We start from the raw sequence: 19,012 nt of genomic DNA, 5'->3' as shown, positions 1-19,012 counted from the left end.
GTCAGAAACTGTGGCCTGCCCTCAGGTACCCAGAACTTGTCTCTGGGGGGGTTGTTTAACAATTTTTATGACCCCATGCTTTCTGACATTAACTAAGATTCCCCTTCATGATTTTACAAGCTTGTAAGGTTTGGGGAGGTTTCAGGGCTTTAGGGAATATTTTTGTCCAAGAAGTTTGCATCTTAAATTCGCAGCTGAGCATTAACTCTTTCAGAGCTGGAAAGAACACCAGGGACCACAGCCGTGATGCCTTATTCTATCCTGCCTCACCTGCCTTAGACCATTAGATGAAACCACACATCCACAGGTATATTCTCAATAAGTCCAACAGGTTCTCAAAGCAGATGAACAACCACAGCATATATTCTAAGTAATTGACCATAGAGATTATTTTAGTTTAAAGTGAATCAACAATATTTTTCATTTTGTACTATCTTCACATTTAATAACAATAAAATTTTATTGCATGAAAGTATAACAAGCTTAAAAGACAAAGTATTACTGATTTGCTACAATAGAGAAGGGCTCCCCCAGATAAGGGGCTCCCAGGCATACAATGAGGTTCCTGGCTTAACCCTGATCACGCACCACTAGTGAAGAAGAAAGGCCGGAGAGGGAAATTGAAGGAGCCAGGGGGGAAGCTCCATAAGAGGGAACTTTTGGCAACATTCAAAAAGCTCATACTTCTAGGGACAAAATCAAGGAACAATGACAACACAGCCCAGAGGTTTCTGTATATACTGACAAATACTGGAGCGGTGGTGAAGAAACTGTAATGGTTGTCCTCCTTCACACATACGAGAAGAAATGCTTCCTCAGATTCAATGAGAGGGCCATTCTTCCGTATCCAGGGATCCCTGCAGACTCCGAGAGCCCAGCTGCAAGAATCATCCACATCCAGCTTCCAGTAATGTTCCCCAGAGGTGAAGGCCTGGGTCCCCCTTGAAGCAAAATTGTTAGATCTTTGAGAATTGACAGTCGCCTCCTGGTGACAACCTGTAGCCTTCAGTCTTCTCAGATCATCAAACAGCATGCTGCTGTGATTGCATATTTCATTACTGAAGGAAATTTCCACTGTAAGTGAAGAGATTTTTAGCAGTCATAATCAGCTTTTAAATTCCTATGAGATGAAGAGTTCTACCTAGAGTCTCACTGGAAAAAAACAGGCTGGAACCTCAAAGGCTAGCACTGACTGGAAAGTATCAGGTTCAAACGCTATTCAAAGATATATAGAAGAAACACAGACATACCCTCAGTGGAAAACATTTCTAAAAATTCAGATATAAATGGGAACATTTTCAGGCCAACTTACGGTTCATTATATTTCATGGCACATCTGAAACTGGACATCTGAGCATGGGAGCTAAGTCAACAACAGCATAAATTTTTTACTGCCCCTTCTCAGGAAAAATACATATACTTCAGCCTAAATAAATGGTGACAGCTTTTTGAGGAACCGCCAAACTGCCTTCCACAGTGGTTGCACCATTTGACATTCCCACCAATAGTGGATAAGTGTGCCTCTTTCTCCGCATCCTCTCCAGCACTTGTCATTTTCTGTTTTGTTGATAATGGCCATTCTGGTGGGTGTGAGATGATATCTCATTGTGGTTTTGATTTGCATTTCTCTAATAGCCAGGGACATTGAGCATCTCTTCATGTGCCTTTTGGCCATTTGTATTTCCTCTTCTGAGAGGTGTCTGTTCAAGTCTTTTTCCCATTTTGTAATTGGATTGGCTGTCTTTTTGTTGTTGAGTTGAACAATCTCTTTATAAATTCTGGATACTAGACCTTTATCTGATATGTCATTTCCAAATATTGTCTCCCATTGTGTAGGCTGTCTTTCTACTTTCTTGATGAAGTTCTTTGATGCACAAAAGTGTTTAATTTTTAGAGGCTCCCATTTATTTATTTCCTTCTTCAGTGTTCTTGCTTTAGGATTAAGGTCCATAAAACCGCCTCCACTTGTAAGATTCATAAGATATCTCCCTACATTTTCCTCTAACTGTTTTATGGTCTTAGACCTAATGTTTAAATCTTTGATCCATTTTGAGTTAACTTTTGTATAGGGTGTGAGACAGGGGTCTTCTTTCATTCTTTTGCATATGGATATTCAGTTCTCTAGGCACCATTTATTGAAGAGACTGTTCTGTCCCAGGTGAGTTGGCTTGACTGCCTTATCAAAGATCAAATGTCCATAGATGAGAGGGTCTATATCTGAGCACTCTATTCGATTCCATTGGTCGATATATCTATCTTTATGCCAATACCATGCTGTTTTGACCACTGTGGCTTCATAATATGCCTTAAAGTCAGGCAGCGCGAGACCTCCAGCTTCGTTTTTTTTCCTCAAGATGTTTTTAGCAATTCAGGGCACCCTTCCCTTCCAGATAAATTTGCTTATTGGTTTTTCTATTTCTGAAAAATAAGTTGTTGGGATTTTGATTGGTATTGCATTGAATCTGTAAATCAATTTAGGTAGGATTGACATCTTAACTATATTTAGTCTTCCAATCCATGAACACGGTATGCCCTTCCATCTAGTTAGGTCTTCTGTGATTTCTTTTAACAGTTTTTTGTAGTTTTCTTTATATAGGTTTTTTGTCTCTTTAGTTAAATTTATTCCTAGGTATTTTATTCTTTTAGTTGCAATTGTAAATGGGATTCTTTTCTTATTTCCCCCTCAGCTTGTTCATTGCTGGTGTATAGAAATGCTACAGATTTTTGAATGTTGATTTTGTAACCTGCTACTTTGCTGTACTCATTTATTAGCTCTAGTAGTTTTGTTGTGGATTTTTCCGGGTTTTCAACGTATAGTATCATATCATCTGCAAACAGTGATAGTTTTACTTCTTCCTTTCCAATTTTGATGCCTTGTATTTCTTTTTCTTGTCTAAGTGCTCTGGCTAGAACCTGCAACACAATGTTGAATAATAGTGGTGATAGTGGACATCCTTCTCTTGTTCCTGATCTTAGGGGGAAAGTTTTCAATTTTTCCCCATTGAGGATGATATTAGCTGTGGGTTTTTCATATATTCCCTCTATCATTTTAAGGAAGTTCCCTTGTATTCCTATCTTTTGAAGTGTTTTCAGCAGGAAAGGATGTTGAATCTTGTCAAATGCCTTCTCTGCATCAATTGAGATGATCATGTGATTTTTCTGCTTTGATTTGTTGATATGGTGTATTACATTAATTGATTTTCTTATGTTGAACCATCCTTGCATACCTGGGATGAATCCTACTTGGTCATGATGTATAATTCTTTTAATGTGTTGTTGGATACGATTTGCTAGAATTTTATTGAGGATTTTTGCATCTATATTCATTAGAGAGATTAGTCTGTAGTTTTCTCTTTTTGTAATATCTTTGCCTGGTTTTGGTATGAGGGTGATGTTGGCTTCATAGAATGAATTAGGCAGTTTTCCCTCCACTTCGATTTTTTTGAAGAGTTTGAGGAGAGTTGGTACTAATTCTTTCTGGAATGTTTGGTAGAATTCACATGTGAAGCCATCTGGTCCTGGACTTTTCTTTTTAGGAAGCTTTTGAATGACTAATTCAGTTTCTTTACTTGTGATTGGTTTGTTGAGGTCATCTATTTCTTCTTGAGTCAAAGTTGGTTGTTCATGTCTTTCCAGGAACCCGTCCATTTCATCTAAATTGTTGTATTTATTAGCATAAAGTTGTTCATAGTATCCTGTTATTACCTCCTTTATTTCTGTGAGGTCAGTAGTTATGTCTCCTCTTCCATTTCTGATCTTATTTATTTGCATCCTCTCTCTTCTTCTTTTTGTCAATCTTGATAAGGGCCCATCAATATTATTGATTTTCTCATAGAACCAACTTCTGGTTTTATTGATTTTCTCTATTGTTTTCATGTTTTCAATTTCATTTATTTCTGCTCTGATCTTTGTTATTTCTTTCCTTTTGCTTACTTTGGGATTAGTTTTCTATTCTTTCTCCAGTTCTTCCAAGTAGACAGTTAATTCCTGCATTTTTGCCTTTTCTTCTTTTCTGATATAGGCATTTAGGGCAATAAATTTCCCTCTTAGCACTGCCTTTGCTGCATCCCATAAGTTTTGATATGTTGTGTTTTCATTTTCATTCGCCTCGAGGTATTTACTAATTTCTCTTGCAATTTCTTCTTTGACCCACTCGTTGTTTAAGAGTATGTTGTTCAGCCTGCACGTATTTGTGAATTTTCTGGCACTCCGCCTATTATTGATTTCCAACTTCATTCCTTTATGATCCGAGAAAGTGTTGTGTATGATTTCAATCTTTTTAAATGTGTTAAGACTTGCTTTGTGACCCAGCATATGGTCTATCTTTGAGAATGATCCATGAGCACTTGAGAAAAAGGTGTATCCTGCTGTTGTGGGATTTAATGTCCTATAAATGTCTGTTAAGTCTAGCTCATTTATAGTAATATTCAGATTCTCTATTTCTTTATTGATCCTCTGTCTAGATGTTCTGTCCATTGATGAGAGTGGGGAATTGAAGTCTCCAACTATTATGGTATTTGTGTCTACTTCCCTTTTCAGTGTTGCAGTGTATTCCTCATGTCTTTTGGGGCATTCTGGTTCGGTGCGTAAATATTTATGATTGTTATGTCTTCTTGTTTAATTGTTCCTTTTATTAGTAGATAGTGTCCTTCTTTGTCTCTTTTAACTGTTTTACATTTGAAGTCTAACTTGTTGGATATTAGTATCGCCACTCCTGCTATTTTCTTGTTGTTATTTGCATGAAATATCTTTTCCCAACCTTTCACTTTCAACCTATGTTTATCTTTGGGTCTAAGATGTGTTTCCTATAGACAGCATATAGAAGGATCCTGTTTTTTAATCCATTCTGCCAGTCTATGTCTTTTGATTGGGGAATTCAGTCCATTAACATTTAGTGTTATTACTGTTTAGATAATATTTTCCTCTACCATTTTGCCTTTTGTATTATATATATCATATCTGATTTTCCTTCTTTCTACACTCTTCTCCATACTTCTCTCTTCTGTCTTTTTGTATCTGACTCTAGTGCTCCCTTTAGTATTTCTTGCAGAGCTGGTCTCTTGGTCACAAATTCTCTCAGTGACTTTTGTCTGAGAATGTTTTAATTTCTCCCTCATTTTTGAAGGACAATTTTGCTGGATATAGGAGTCTTGGTTGGCAGTTTTTCTCTTTTAGTATTTTAAATATATCATCCCACTCTCTTCTAGCCTCCATGGTTTTTGCTGAGAAATCCACACAGTCTTATTGGGTTTCCCTTGTATGTGATGGACTGTTTTTCTCTTGCTGCTTTCAAGATCCTCTCTTTCTCTTTGACCTCTGACATTCTAACTAGTAAGTGTCTTGGAGAACGCCTATTTGGGTCTAATCTCTTTGGGGTGTGCTGCACTTCTTGGATCTGTAATTTTAGGTCTTTCATAAGAGTTGGGAAATTTTCAGTGATAATTTCTTCCATTAGTTTTTCTTCTCCTTTTCCCTTCTCTTCTCCTTCTGGGACACCCACAACACATATATTTGTGCGCTTCATATTGTCCTTGAGTTCCCTGATACCCTGTTCAAATTTTTCCATTCTTTTTCCCGATAGTTTCTGTTTGTTTTTGGAATTCAGATGTTCCATCCTCCAAATCACTAATTCTATCTTCTGTCTCTTTGAATCTATCATTGTAGGTATCCATTGTTTTTTCCATCTTTTCTACTTTGTCCTTCACTTCCATAAGTTCTGTGATTTGTTTTTTCAGTTTTTCTATTTCTTCTTTATGTTCAGCCCATGTCTTCTTCATGTCCTCCCTCAATTTATCGATTTCGTTTTTGAAGAGGTTTTCCATTTCTGTTCATATATTCAGCATTAGTTGTCTCAGCTCTTGTATCTCATTTGAACTATTGGTTTGTTCCTTTGACTGGGCCATATTTTCAATTTTTTGAGCATGATCCGTTATCTTCTGCTGGCCTCTGTGCATTTAGACAGATTTCCCTGGGTGTTGGATCCAAAAGTTTGGAAGATTTTTCTGTGAAATCTCTGGGTTCTGTTTTTCTTATCCTGCCCAGTAGGTGGCGCTCGTGGCACACGTTTGTCTGTGGGTCCCACCAGTAAAAGGTGCTGTGGGTCCTTTAACTTTGGAAAACTCTCGCCGTCCGGGAAGTTCGCTAGCCGAAGCAGCTTGGAAAAGTGCCAGCCGGCCCGGGGTCCGATCGCGGGAAGGGTCGCTGGCCGCTGCAGCCCGGGAAAGCGCCTGTCCGAATTTCCTAGTCGGCCCGGGGCGCCAAGCGTGGTGGGAGGGCGCCAGCCACAGCAGCCCGCCTGGGAGAGTGCACCGTTCCCGGGGAGTCACGGGTTTGGAAGGGCCTCTCCAACCCGTCACTGTTCTCCGCGGCCTGGGTATTTCCGATCCAATTCTCTCAGTTGGTCCGGGGGCCGCGCGTGGTGTGGGCGCCAGCCACTGCGGTTTGAGGGGACCGCCTCTCCATTTCTCCCAGCCGGCCCGGGAAGGGGGAAGGGAGTGACTCCGGCCGCTTGCCGCCCCACCCGGTGAAGCCCGCGCGCCTCGGCGATCTCACCCGAGTGGGTTCTCTCAGCCAGCCAGCTGTTCCAGGATGGGGTACGCTATCTTTTTTATCTCTGTCGTGGCTTTGGGGCTGTTCTGTATCGTTTCTACTCCCCTAGTAGTTGTTCTGGAGGAGAAACTAAGATCCGCGCATCTTACTAAGCTGCCATCTTCTCCGGAAGTCTATATGCAGTTTTGATTATCATTCTCCTTAGACTCACATAATCCTGCAGGGACATGGGTTTCTTAGATTACATACCAGACTGACTTTAATATCCTCCACTTAAACTGCATCCATTGTAACAATCAGCTATATACACCCTAAATTCATGTCCTCCACTTCTCAGAGGCTGTGATTTCATCCCTTTCCCATCTTCACTTATTTCCATTCTTTATTAACTACATGACCTAAATCCATCCTTCCCTCAAACCACTTTCATCCGCTTCATAAATTACTGAAAAAGAAAAACCTTTCAGAGTTAATGTCTTTAATATACACCCTGCACATCTGAAATACTACATGAAAACATTTGAAATTTATGATTCTTAGTAAATTATTGTTCTTAATATTCTGATATATTTGTTAATAAATTTTTAACCAAGAATGGAAGCCATCAGATAAGATATTCTTAAAATTCCTAACCCCGGGCCTTCAAACTAATTTCTATCCTCATAGCCCTTTCTCTGGCCTCCTTGTTCCTCTTACTATCTTAAGCACAGGCTCCCTTGTTGTCCTTGCAATTTAAGGATGTGACTCCTCATTCCATTGCATACTGCCTCCTAATAGTTATAAACTTAGTATCTCTCCATTTCCCCAGTCTTTCTCTTGCTTGTTTTCTTTACCTCTTCAATGTGTTCAAATCTCTCCACTTGAACCAACATCATTCTTTAACTACTACTCTTAGTTTCTCTACCTATCAGTTTTCACCATCACAGGCACACTTCTTAAATTGCTGTTCACACTTCCTTTTCTGATGACCTACTGGTATGATTGTACTAAGCATTATATGAAACACCAGAGATTCCAATTATATACTCTTTAATTTATATAATTTCATACAAAGAAATCTCTACCTGGAAGAACCACGCATTTTTAACACCTACTTGTCCTGCAGAACTCAAATTGATTTGGTTCCTGAGAAACTTACTGACCTCCTGAAACACAACTACTGAACTTCTCCAAATCCCTTTATATATTTATACTAGTTACTGTTAAATTAAGGTCCAGAAATCTTAAATAAGCCATAGTACCCTACATTGAAAAAGCAGATTCTTTTTCCTACTGATAAACTTGTCCCAGAATCTCATGATTTCAGCTCAAATTCTTAGTGGATAAATTTTCACCATATCTGTCTCAAAGTGATTCTGAGAGGAAGAGTCTCATCCTTACATTCCACATGATGATTTTACTACTTTCTTTATTTTGATTTCTCTGATTTTGTTGGATCTTTTCCCATATAGAACTCATTTTCTTTAAGAGCTTCTCCTGAAAAAGAGCTATGAATTAGGTACAAAAGAAGCAAATAGTGTAGATTTCAAATCTTAAGTGATATAAAAAGGAAAGAGATATCAGGTTAATGTACTTTAGGGAGAGTAGAGCAATTATAACATTTCTGTGGTTAATGCTCAGTAATCATCAGTTCTGAGAGATCTCATACAGTAATACCACAAAATGTACTATACTGCAATTATTTGCCTATAAACTAATAGGGATTTTATGTAATGTGGTTAATTTCTGATAAGCACCTTGCCTCAGAATGTGGTTCTACCGATGCTTGTCCTCTATTCTTTCCACTCTATTACTATCCTTTTTGCCTAGTTTTACTAAATATGTTTCCATTATAGAGGTCTCTTAGGTCTTCCAGTTTTGGTAGCCAGGGACTGTTTCTGAACTTGAAGGCTTTACAATGACCTGCACATTATACTGTATAATTAGAACAATAATAATTATTAATCACCATCCCACTGGAATAAAACTCCATGAAAGCATTTATCTATTTAATTCAAAATTTTATCCTTTATGCCTAAAACAGTATTTGCTTCATATTAACCATTTAGGCAGGATTAATCATCCTCATCATGACCCTCATTTTCCCAGTAATCTTTGCAGTAGTATCCCTAGCTTTCAGAGTGCTCTCAGAGGCATCACTTACCCGGTAGTCCTCAGCCGCCCCTTCTATGGAAGAGTGTTTGTGAGTCTCGTGCTCCTGAGATTTAGAGCAGGGCCAACAGAGCAGGTCCTTGTCCTCTTCACAGAAGATCTTCTTGGTCTCCTTGTGTGTCCCACACAGATGTTCCTCTGAGCTCAGGAACTGGCAGAGACTTGCTCGTCTGACATAGGACACCATATCCTTCAGGAGAATACTGGTTTTGAAGTGTGTCTGCTGAGAGGTTTCAGCCCTGCATGTGGGGCATTTGGCAGGTGCTTCCACTTCTTCCCAGGAAAGATAGAGACAGGGCCTGCAAAAGCTGTGCCCACAGCCTATGGTGACCGGGTCTACAAGGTAGTTCAGGCAGATGAGGCAGGTGAGTTCTTGCTCAAAGGCCTGTGGGATGTCTGAATCCATTTTCCTGAGGGAAGAAGTTTACATGAGGTTACTTGTGTGCCCTGGAGAGATACAGACTGAAGGAAAATTTTGCTGAGGTTATGACTCAGTAATACCCTTGTGGCTTGAGCAGAATAGGATTTATTTTGCATGTGACACAATGAAAAACTGAGGCATAAACAGAGTTCTTAGGGTCTGTGGAAAATTTTTGTTTTTGTTTTTGTTTTTGCCCAATCAATATGTATCTAACTTGCCAACCCCTTCTCTCTTCCATAAAAGAAATAGAGTTTATCAAAGTAAGACTTTATCCAAATCGCTTGAGTTTCAGGAGTTTCACACAAGTGAAAACTCTAGGGCATAAGTTCTATTGGTCTGGAAATCAAGCATAATACTATACTTTCCACTGATCGGCTTAGCCAAGGGCTATAACTAAGCTCTTGTACCTTCGTTATTTCATTAAATTATCACAATCATCCTATCGTGATGAGTTCTCCAAAAATACACTGACAAGTGTTAGAGTAACACTTGCTCTGTTAGAGTAGAATCTAACACATTTATATGTAGAGAATAAAATATTCCTTACTGATTTTAGAATCTAAATAATCCAAGTATAAAATTACAAGATATCTGGTAACTATAATCCACATGAACCAAGTAATACATAAAATTATAGGCCAAAATCATATTGATAATCAATAGTCATATTGATTCCAAAATCATATAGCAAGATAAGGTGGCAAAACACTTTAATTCATAAATAGGTGAAAAGATTGGGATTGTTTTTACAAACTAGGCATATAGATTAGTTTCTTAGAATCTCCCTCAGTTTGCTGATGGCTAAATTAACATTATGATTTTTTCAATTTGGTTTGGTTTGGCAAAGTATCAGAGATTCCTCTCCTGTAAATGTTGGACTCACCTAAGGTATATGTCAAAGGTTTCACCAGTTCTTACCTTTGAAGTTCTGCTATGGAAGTCAGTTGAGGGATCAGTTCCACACAAGGTGGTAGGAGTTTTTTTCAGAAGTTCCCACAGCTGCTGAGTCCCAGGTGCACTCTGTGCGTTCCGGTGAAGATTATTAAGCTTGGCTCCTCGGGTGTCCTTTTATTGAATTCCTGAAGACCAAACCCATTTCTTTCAAATGATTGCATTTCATGGTTTTCAGATAGGATTTAATATGAATGACTAGGTTTCTTTAAAACAGAGGAAAGGATTGATTTAACACTTTGCTAATCTCCATAAACCTCTAGAAACATCGTCTCTTCAAGAACCTCTCACTTTTCAACAAATGAATCTCCAAATGCCAATTTTGTATCAAATATTTTTTGTCCAAGCACTTCCTTTTTTTTTTTTTGCATGGGCAGGCACCAGAAAACACTTCCATTTTTATCTTATAAAAGTTAGGAAAGAAAAACAACCTCAGTTAATGGTTTTAGAAAATTTTTTGTAAAATTTATAAATATTTTGCTTGAGGTTAACTTTGACTTTAATTATATTCTATCATATAAGGAGTGTATGTCATTTATTAATTTCTCTTTATATTTTAATGTAAGCATTTATTTTAAGAACATCTTTCAACACCACTTCTGAGTGGAGATTTTCCCCACCCCTCATGCTCCATATCACACTCCACATCAAGCCTTCCAGTAAGAGCAGGGCCCAGGATTTTCTGCCTGGCACTTCCCAACCAGGTTAAGGGGGCACAGGAGAGAAAGACTGGGAAGCCTCAGCTCAGGGAAACCCTGGATCAGTGCACTGGAAGAGAGCTGTATGAAGGTCATTTGGAATTTATGTCTACTGGAGAAGGTGATGATGGTGTGGTTATGTTCCCTAATCCATTTAGTCCACTACTTACGGGGTGGGGAGAGATACCACCTTGAACTCTTGAGAAACTCCTCTTCCTAATTACAATTGACCTCAGATGTCCTTCATGTGATCTGGGAAAGCCAAACTGGATTTGGAGATGCAGCTCAGACCTCCTTACAAGTACTTACAGCATTTCCTTGTGTATGCAGAGACCCTAAGGTCCAAGGACAGTCTGAGCAGAGGGAGAGGTGGAGTGAGGCTCTGAGGACCAAGAGGAACTGACCAGAGGAGACAAGGGAGGAGGGAGCCCCAGTTTCCAGATGCCTCCTTTGTGCTTGTGAGAATTTGAGTCAGTAACCAAGAGGCCCCTATTCTTTGCCTGATTCCTCTGAGATCTTGGAGTTTCCCTGGATTAAGACTTCTAGGGATAGGGTAAGAGCACAGTCCAGATTTGGGGCAGAAGGCAGGGACTTAGTGGGTATAGATTCTCTGTGGGATGGGACCCAGCTGAGTGGGTACTGGCTGCATGGGATGGGCGTGGGGCATAGTGGGGAGTAACCCTTAGATCTTGAAGCCCCAGAAATCTGACCCTTTAGCTCTAATGTATGGAGCCAGCCAAATTGGAAATGGATGGTCAAGGGAATTCCGGAGGGCAGTTAAGTGAGAGACTTCTTGAACGGAGCCACTTTTTCTACTGAGTCCACTGGACAGAACATCATCTCCTCTTAGCTCCAAAAATAAGCAGAGGCTATACTGGGAGGATAAAAGTATTGTCCCGGCCTCTGTCCAAGGACTCATTCCAGACAAACTCAGCCCATGCCCACAGGCACAGAGTCTGCATGGTTTCCTGCCTCCAAGGCCTCTCCCAAATTCCCTGAGAAAACCAGGTATTTTTGCCTTGTTTTGTTTTAATACTTCCAAGGGTTTTTCTTTCTTCCTATTTCTTAACCAATTTTCCTAGCACTTTCCTCAACAAAGCTCAGAAATATGTATTTATTGATACAACATGTTAATCTAAAATATCAATAAAGATTATCAAGGGATGATGGGATTAAAATGATTTCATTTTTCATTTGCTTTTCTGTGTTTTACAAAATATCTGTGTATAAAATGTGATGCTGTATAATCAGAAAATAAAATGTACAAACACGTGTCCATATGTGCCATGAATTTGGAGAAAAAGGGATGGCTGAACCTCATGTTGTTCAAAGCCCTTTGGACAAACTTCTACTCCTGCATGGAATTATAAGGACCACCAACTTCACAGAGAAAAATCTACACAAGAAACTCAAAAAAGAAAAAAAAAAAAAACATGGTTCTAGATGGGCATCGAAGGTGGGGAGAAAAGTTGCTTTCCTTTGAATTTTTTATTGGTAATTACTGTGACCAAGGAGCTGAAAACAAGGTGGGGCTGTTCGACAACAATGTTCTTATCAGACCCTGATCAAGTATCATTTCCAGTTAATCTGGGAATTTGAGACCCTGCAACCCAGCTCTGAAAAAAGCTCTAGGGAACCTAGGAATGAGTTCTGAGGAGAGGAGAGAATAAGACTGGACAATATCAGAATACTTTGGTTTGTAAATCTGTTTTCTCACCACCAGCTTGTGCTTTTCAACAAGAACCCCGAGGTCCTAGTTTGAGGGGCCTCGCCTTAAGGCATGTCCCGCCCTCAGCCCCAACCCCGCAGGAGCAGTCACAGTGAAGTCCGCATTCCCACCACGCAGGCAGGCTGAGAAAAGGGTGACCCCTAGGCGGCTTCTCAGTCCCTTCTGGGAACCTCCCCCTTCTCAGACTCTGCCCAGCAGTTACTCAAGACGATTTTAGCATATAAATATATATATATAAATATATATATATTTAAAAATATTTAAAAAGTACATTTTTCCTGCTGCGTGCCTAGGAGTCAGATACGGCCTCGGAAACCCCGGCCAGGGACGCAGCTTTTTTGCCCATTGGGGGCGGCGGTGGGGGAAGAGGGGAGGCGCTGGCTTCCTACGGACCCGGAGGAGCTGTGCTTCGGCGGCTCCGGACACCCTCTCCAGACCCTTTATGTGGGTGGCAGCTTGCGGCCCTGAGTTCTGGAGTCATGAGGCCTCATAGCAAAATTCACATCCAGGGTGGAATCCAAGTCAAAAATGAAAAAAAAAAAAAAAAAAGACCGTCTTTGAAATCTCTAAAAGCTGATAACAACAAACCAGAAAAATTCAAATATAAGTCACTTTGGGAAAAAGTATTTTACTTACCTTCTGCTGCAATATCTGAAAGACTGTGAAAAGATATTAAAGACCTTAGAGGGCAAGTTAAGGAATTTCTCAGCAAAGATACCAGTTCTTATTTCAAACAAAAAGGAAGTTCAATTCGTGCAATCCTTGGGTAAAATTTCCCCTAAACCAAGCCCTCAATCTGTGTGTACTGCAGAAACCACTTCACCTCATCCCGGCCATAATGGAAGTTCATTTAAGTCTCCAGACTTAGTTTGTTTAAGCAGAGAAAATTATTAGTTGAAAAAGCTATCAAGGACCATGATTTTATTCCTACAAATAATATATTATCAAATGCTTTATCGTGGGGAGTGTGCTGGTTTGAAATTGTTATATACCCCCAGAAAAGCCATGTTCTTTTAATCCTAACCCAATATTGCAGGGTGGGACCTCTTGTTTCCATGGAGATGTGACAAACCCAATTGTAGTTGTGACCTTTTGATTAGAAAGATATGTGACTCTTCCCATTTAAGGTGGACCTTGATTAGTTTATTGGGGTCCTTTAGAACAGGAAACATTTTGAAGAAAGCTCAGATGCAGGCATTTGGAAATTCTTGGGGTGCAGAAAAATATGCTTAGGAAAACTATATGAAACCAGGACACAAATGCTTGGAGAGAAGAAATCTCCTGTCTCATGAGATGCTAAGATAAGAGATAAAACCCAGGGTTTTTCCTGGGAACAGCTAAGTGAGACCCACAGGCACCTAAAGAGAAAGCCACTGGAATCAGAAACTGGAAGCAACGGAGAACAAGGACCAACAAATGCCAGCCTTGTGCCTTCCCATGTGACAGACATTGGCCTTTTTTTCAGAGTCAAGGTATCAGTTTCTGTATGCCTTAGTTTGGCCATTTTTATGACCTTAGAAATGTAAACTTGTAACAATAAATCCCCATGAGAAAAGCAGATCCATTCTGGTATATTGCATTCCAGCAGCTTTTGCAAACTAAAACAGGGGAGTGAAAATTCTTTATATTGATGACATTAGATACTAAATTGAACAAAAGCAAAAAGAATTACATTTACTCAAGAAACTAAGCACTTCTGTAAGAGATGTGGGGAAAAGAGCTAGTACCCAGAAAACAAGAACAGTAGACTGAAAAAAAACTTTTGCAGAGGTGGAAGAAATGAGTCAACTTTATAAGCTATTTATCTTCAGTTGACCAACATGCCTTTCATAAATGATTCTATTCAGAAGCCCTGTGGTCCATTTAACATGGATAAACCATCTGTAATCCCAAAGCAAGTTCAGGTTAGAGTAAGAATAACCACCATAAAACAGATGGTGATAAATATAGTGAGACCTCAATTCAACGCCATTTGAAAGAGAAGAGGAAAAGGATATTGTAAATGATTCCATCCTGACCAAAAGGGGGGAAAGAAGTGTAACTAATAAAGTATCAGTGGCAGAAAGAGTTCAAATAGAGTCGAGAGGCTACTCTGAAGGCTGCACTTATGCAAGTTTCAGTTGGACCTTGCTACGTATCATAACTTGCCAACCCCCAACCAGGACCATTCCAGCCAATCCTAAAGAACACCTAGGGCTATATATAAGATTCCACAAGGGTTCTATGCTCTAGAGTAACTTTCCAGAACCTACAACCTCCAGATGGGTCCCTGGCCCAAATAAGTCCTGAAACCTAGCCCAGCCTCTCCAGCATCTCCAGATAGTTTCATCTCCCTATCCTATATTAGTAACAGACCCCTCCAATATGAAAAATTTAGACTGGCCATAGCCCAAACACCCCTAAAGAGAGGGATGGAAAGGTCAAAGGTGATGGTGGAGTTATACAGAGAAGGTAGGATTTAAAAATGAATACGAATGCTGAATCATTGAATTGATATCTCTTTTGGTCTCCAGTATTTTAGAGCAGCTAGAGGTAAAAACCTAAAATTGTGAAATTGTAACCCATGTCAAACTCTGAGATATGTTCTACAACTAATTATGGTGCTGTCCTTCAGAATGTGTAGCATTTTTGTATATATGTTATTTTTCACAAAAGAGGAAGGAAAAAAAGTCGATTGTGATAATAAAAAAATATTTAAGCCTTCTAGTCTCCTATATTCTGGAGCAACTAGATGGAAAAATCTGAAAGGATGGTATGGTAGCCATGACAAACTCTGGGGCCTGTCCTGTAACTTAGTTGTTGAATAGTGCTTTGAAAACTATTGGTTTGTTTTTTCCTTCTTTGCTTTGTGTATATGTCATACTATACAATAAAAAATTAAAAAAAAAAAAGATCCACAGATGCATTTTTAAAAGACCTATTAAAAATGTATATTCTTACTATCATTAAGTAATCACTAACATCCTTCCAGACACTTTCCTCCATATCTGCGCAAATGAAATTTTAAAATAAAAAAATGCAAAAATAAAAAACAAAAAAAAAATATTGTAAATGTTGCTTGCAGAAATATGAAGATCTCAAAATTGTAAATGTATAAATGTTATAGTTAGGGGATTGATATTTCTAAAACTATGAATATTTGCTATTTACATTTTAGCTTATTTTCCTATTATGGTTTATAATTTGATAATTATAAATAGTAATTATTCTTTATGGAAATATATTAAAATTTAATAGGTCAATAGAGGGAATATGTATATTGAAAAATCATTTTTATTCATTTACTCAACAGATATTTATTGAGCACCTATTATGTACCAATCACTGCTCTGGGTGAACAGCATTGATGAAGAGACCAATTCCCTGCCTTTCTGAAGATTACACTCTAATGGGGAAGAAGTGAAGGGTGGAGAAGGGAGACAGGTAACCACAGGATAAAAGCAGAATAAAGTATATATGCTTTAATAGAAGCAAATATAGAGAATATTAGATATGCCATGAAAAAACATAAGGCAGGAATGGGGATGTTGCTATTTTAGACTAGACAACGGTTACCTACGTTTGAGAGTGGGGACCTGAATGAAGGGAGGTAATGGGACATGTGGTTTCCTGGGGGAGTAGCATTCCAGGCAGAGGAAACAGCTAGCACAGAAGTCCTAAGTTAAAGTGGTTGATTAGATTATCTCCAAGAAGGTGTGACACACCCAATTGTGGGTATTAACTTTGATTAGAGGGAGATGTGACTCTAAGAATTCCAGTAAACCAGTCAAGTTCCACCTGGAATAGGTAGAGTCACATCCCACTGTACCCACTGTGAGATGGACCTGAGCTAAAACTCCATTGATCACCTGGCCTCCATAAGCCCCCACTCTGACTGGTGGACCAGAGTGATGTTTTGGGTCCTGTGGAATAAATGTCACTTCTGAACCAGTATCTAATAATCCTTGAAATATCTGATCATTTCATTTTCTCCAATGCACAGTTACCCTGATAAAAGGCCATCAGTCTCCTTGGGGAAGCTTGGAGGAAGATTAACAGTATAAATTTGTGGCAGTGTACAGGGTTCTCCCCCCAAGGGACCTGACCTCCCCTTTATTCAAGGGGCTCTGGGTCTGTAAACTGTTTCAAGTCTGGAAATTGATTAAGGGGCCGTAACTCTGTGTTCTTGTAATTCAGGTTAGACTTCTGTTCACTTGACCTAGAACACTTCTGTTTATACAACTCAAACAAGAATATAGTAAATAACCCTTCTATTGTATTTCTAGGTACCCCATGATTTACTAGCCAATGCCACAAATCTCTGAGAGTCATATAATTTTGATGCCTGCTTTGAGTTTGCTGTCTACTATAATAGACACATCTACCCTGTCTTTGGTGATTCAGTGCTGCCACCTGGCTTCTGCCAAGTCAGGAGCATGTCATCCCCATTGTGTTTAAGGATTCCAGCTCAGTGACAGCAGTTCCTACAGAAATATCTGACCTACAGAGAAGTGCAACTACAGAGCTTTTCAGGGGTGATGGTGCTAGTCTCACAAATTTATTTCTCACTGTTCTGGTAAAAGGTGCATCCTCCGGATATTCCTGGAGTATAAGAGCATGCTTTGCATGATAAATCCACTCTAACATTCCAATCTCTCTAAGCCTCTGGATCCCCTCATCTACATTATACCAGGGCAGTTCTGGCATTTCAACCTCAGGTAATGTCAGCCACCTTTTCATCCATGTTTCAACCAACCATCGAAACAAACTCTTAATACCTTTTCTAACACCTTGAGCTATAACACTGAATGCAGAGTCTCTGCTTAGTGGGCCTGTATCAATAAATTCAGCCTTATCCAGCCTTATATTCCTCCCACCATTAACCCACACCCTTAAAATCCATTGCCACACATATTCCCCTGATTTCTGTCTATATAATTTGGAAAACTCACACAGTTCTCTTGGCGCATAACATACCTCCTCATGTGTGATACTTTGTATCTCACCTTTAGGGGCCTGTTGGGACTTTAGTGTAGTTATCGGTCTGGAAGAAATGAGGGGTGGAGGGGGTGGGTCATGAAAAGAATTAGAAATATCTTCCAAGCCATTTGCTTCAGGGCCTTCATTTGCAGTTTCATCTGGTGAAACAGGATTAATCACTCTCGGGCTAATCCCTTCAGGTGGAGGTTGGGTGGCCAACTCCTCAAGGCAGGCTGGAGGTGGGGCAGTTATGTCTTCAGGGCAGACTATTATAGGGTTATCTAGAGAAGACTCAGCATAACCTAGGGTTCAACTTCACCCCCGACATTATTATCAATCCATATGTCACCATCCCATTTTTCAGGGTCCCACTCCTTTCCAATCAATGCCCTCACTTTAACGGCAGACACCATGCAACATTGAGATTTCAGTTTACATTGTAAAGTTGCTACTCTAACAATAAGATTCTGAGTCTGATTTTCAGAGATCTCAAGTCTACATCTACAAAAAATAAGATTTTCCTTCAGGATACTAATAGAAACATCTACATTTGTCAGATGGCACTTAAGCATCTCATTTGAAGGCTTAAGCCCAACCCTTTCACTCCTTAATGTAGCCAGTGTATCCAACAAAACCAGCCAACATCTCTATACCTCTTATTTCCACAAATCTCTGTAGGTGTCAAAACATTATCCCCCAGAACCTGACTTCATATAAGCGAAGCATTAGGAGAATTGAATGGTGATACTTTGACTATCTCTTTTACCAACTCACTCCGTGGATTGGGAATGTCATTCTGATTATGGGACTCAGAGTCCTTAGTGCCTCATGGAGGGGTTGAGCATGTGTCCCAGAAATGGCAGAGAGCCCAGGTGTGGCCCCAATGCCTAGAGAGAGTGGAGCCGAGAAAAAGGTGATATCTTCAATATTCTCAGAGGTTGATTTGGAAAGAGGTGGGCCATTGCATAGGCCCTTGGAAAGGTTGGGACTGCCACTTTCTAAAGCTGAAGGATAAATGACTTTCAGACTTTGAAATCCAATGGTGTTTGCCCTGCAGATTTTCCTTCCAATTTCTTCCTATGGATCCTGTGACTGTCCCTCCTTTGCGTATTGGCACCACACCACTTGTTTTGAGATTCACAACTTGTTTTGAGATTCACAGGTCCACAGCCAGAAGAGAATTTTTTGCACCTTAATATTGTTTAGGGTGTTGCGTGTAGTTGCCAAGTTGACAAGGGGTGGACGTGTGGTAGTTAGAATCAGTTGTCAACTTGACCAGGTGAAGACACCTAGTTCTGTTGCTGTGGACATGAGCCAATGGTACTTGAACCTCATCTGTTATTGATTACATCTGCAGTCAGCTAAGAGGCGTGCCTGCTGCAATGATGTTTGAGTTAACTGGCTAGTGTTTAAATGAGAGACTCAACATAGCACAGCCGAAGCAGCTCAGGATACCTCATCTTGGCACTCACAGCTTAGCCCAGGCCTTTGGAGATACAGAAAGGAAGCACATGCCTTCCCACATAAGAAAGAACTTCAGTCGAAAGTTAGCTG

At 39.7% G+C, this 19,012-nt stretch overlaps 2 protein-coding genes across 2 annotated transcripts in view; both read right to left on the bottom strand.

Moving 5' to 3' along the window:
* Positions 1-19,012, bottom strand: part of LOC143644381 (tripartite motif-containing protein 43-like) — a 273,323-nt gene that overhangs the window by 193,500 nt on the left and 60,811 nt on the right. The gene's annotated exons all lie outside the window — the stretch shown is intronic.
* LOC143645095 (tripartite motif-containing protein 43-like) lies at positions 581-9,110 on the bottom strand. Its single transcript, XM_077114711.1, has 5 exons — positions 8,693-9,110; positions 7,930-8,025; positions 6,707-6,766; positions 1,194-1,215; positions 581-1,074 (listed from the first exon to the last, which is right to left on the bottom strand). Exons 1-5 carry the CDS (start codon positions 9,104-9,106, stop codon positions 581-583), a joined length of 1,086 nt encoding a protein of 361 aa, XP_076970826.1. The 5' UTR covers positions 9,107-9,110.

Source organism: Tamandua tetradactyla, chromosome 8 (genome assembly GCF_023851605.1).
Source record: "Tamandua tetradactyla isolate mTamTet1 chromosome 8, mTamTet1.pri, whole genome shotgun sequence".
Taxonomy (NCBI): domain Eukaryota; kingdom Metazoa; phylum Chordata; class Mammalia; order Pilosa; family Myrmecophagidae; genus Tamandua; species Tamandua tetradactyla.
The sequence above is the reverse complement of the archived record's forward strand: the minus strand, read 5'-3'. Positions and strand labels throughout refer to the sequence as shown.

What these genes read in the sequence shown, in the direction of transcription:
- LOC143645095 (XM_077114711.1), bottom strand. Translation starts at nt 9,106, where the DNA reads ATGGATTCAGACATCCCACAGGCCTTTGAGCAAGAACTCACCTGCCTC. An exon ending in GGGCGGCTGAGGACTACCGG is followed by an intron (nt 8,026 to 8,692) that starts GTAAGTGATGCC and finishes GCTCTTTTTCAG; the next exon opens with GAGAAGCTCTTAAAGAAAAT. An exon ending in TTTGAACCTGATACTTTCCA is followed by an intron (nt 1,075 to 1,193) that starts GTCAGTGCTAGC and finishes CTTCACTTACAG; the next exon opens with TGGAAATTTCCTTCAGTAAT.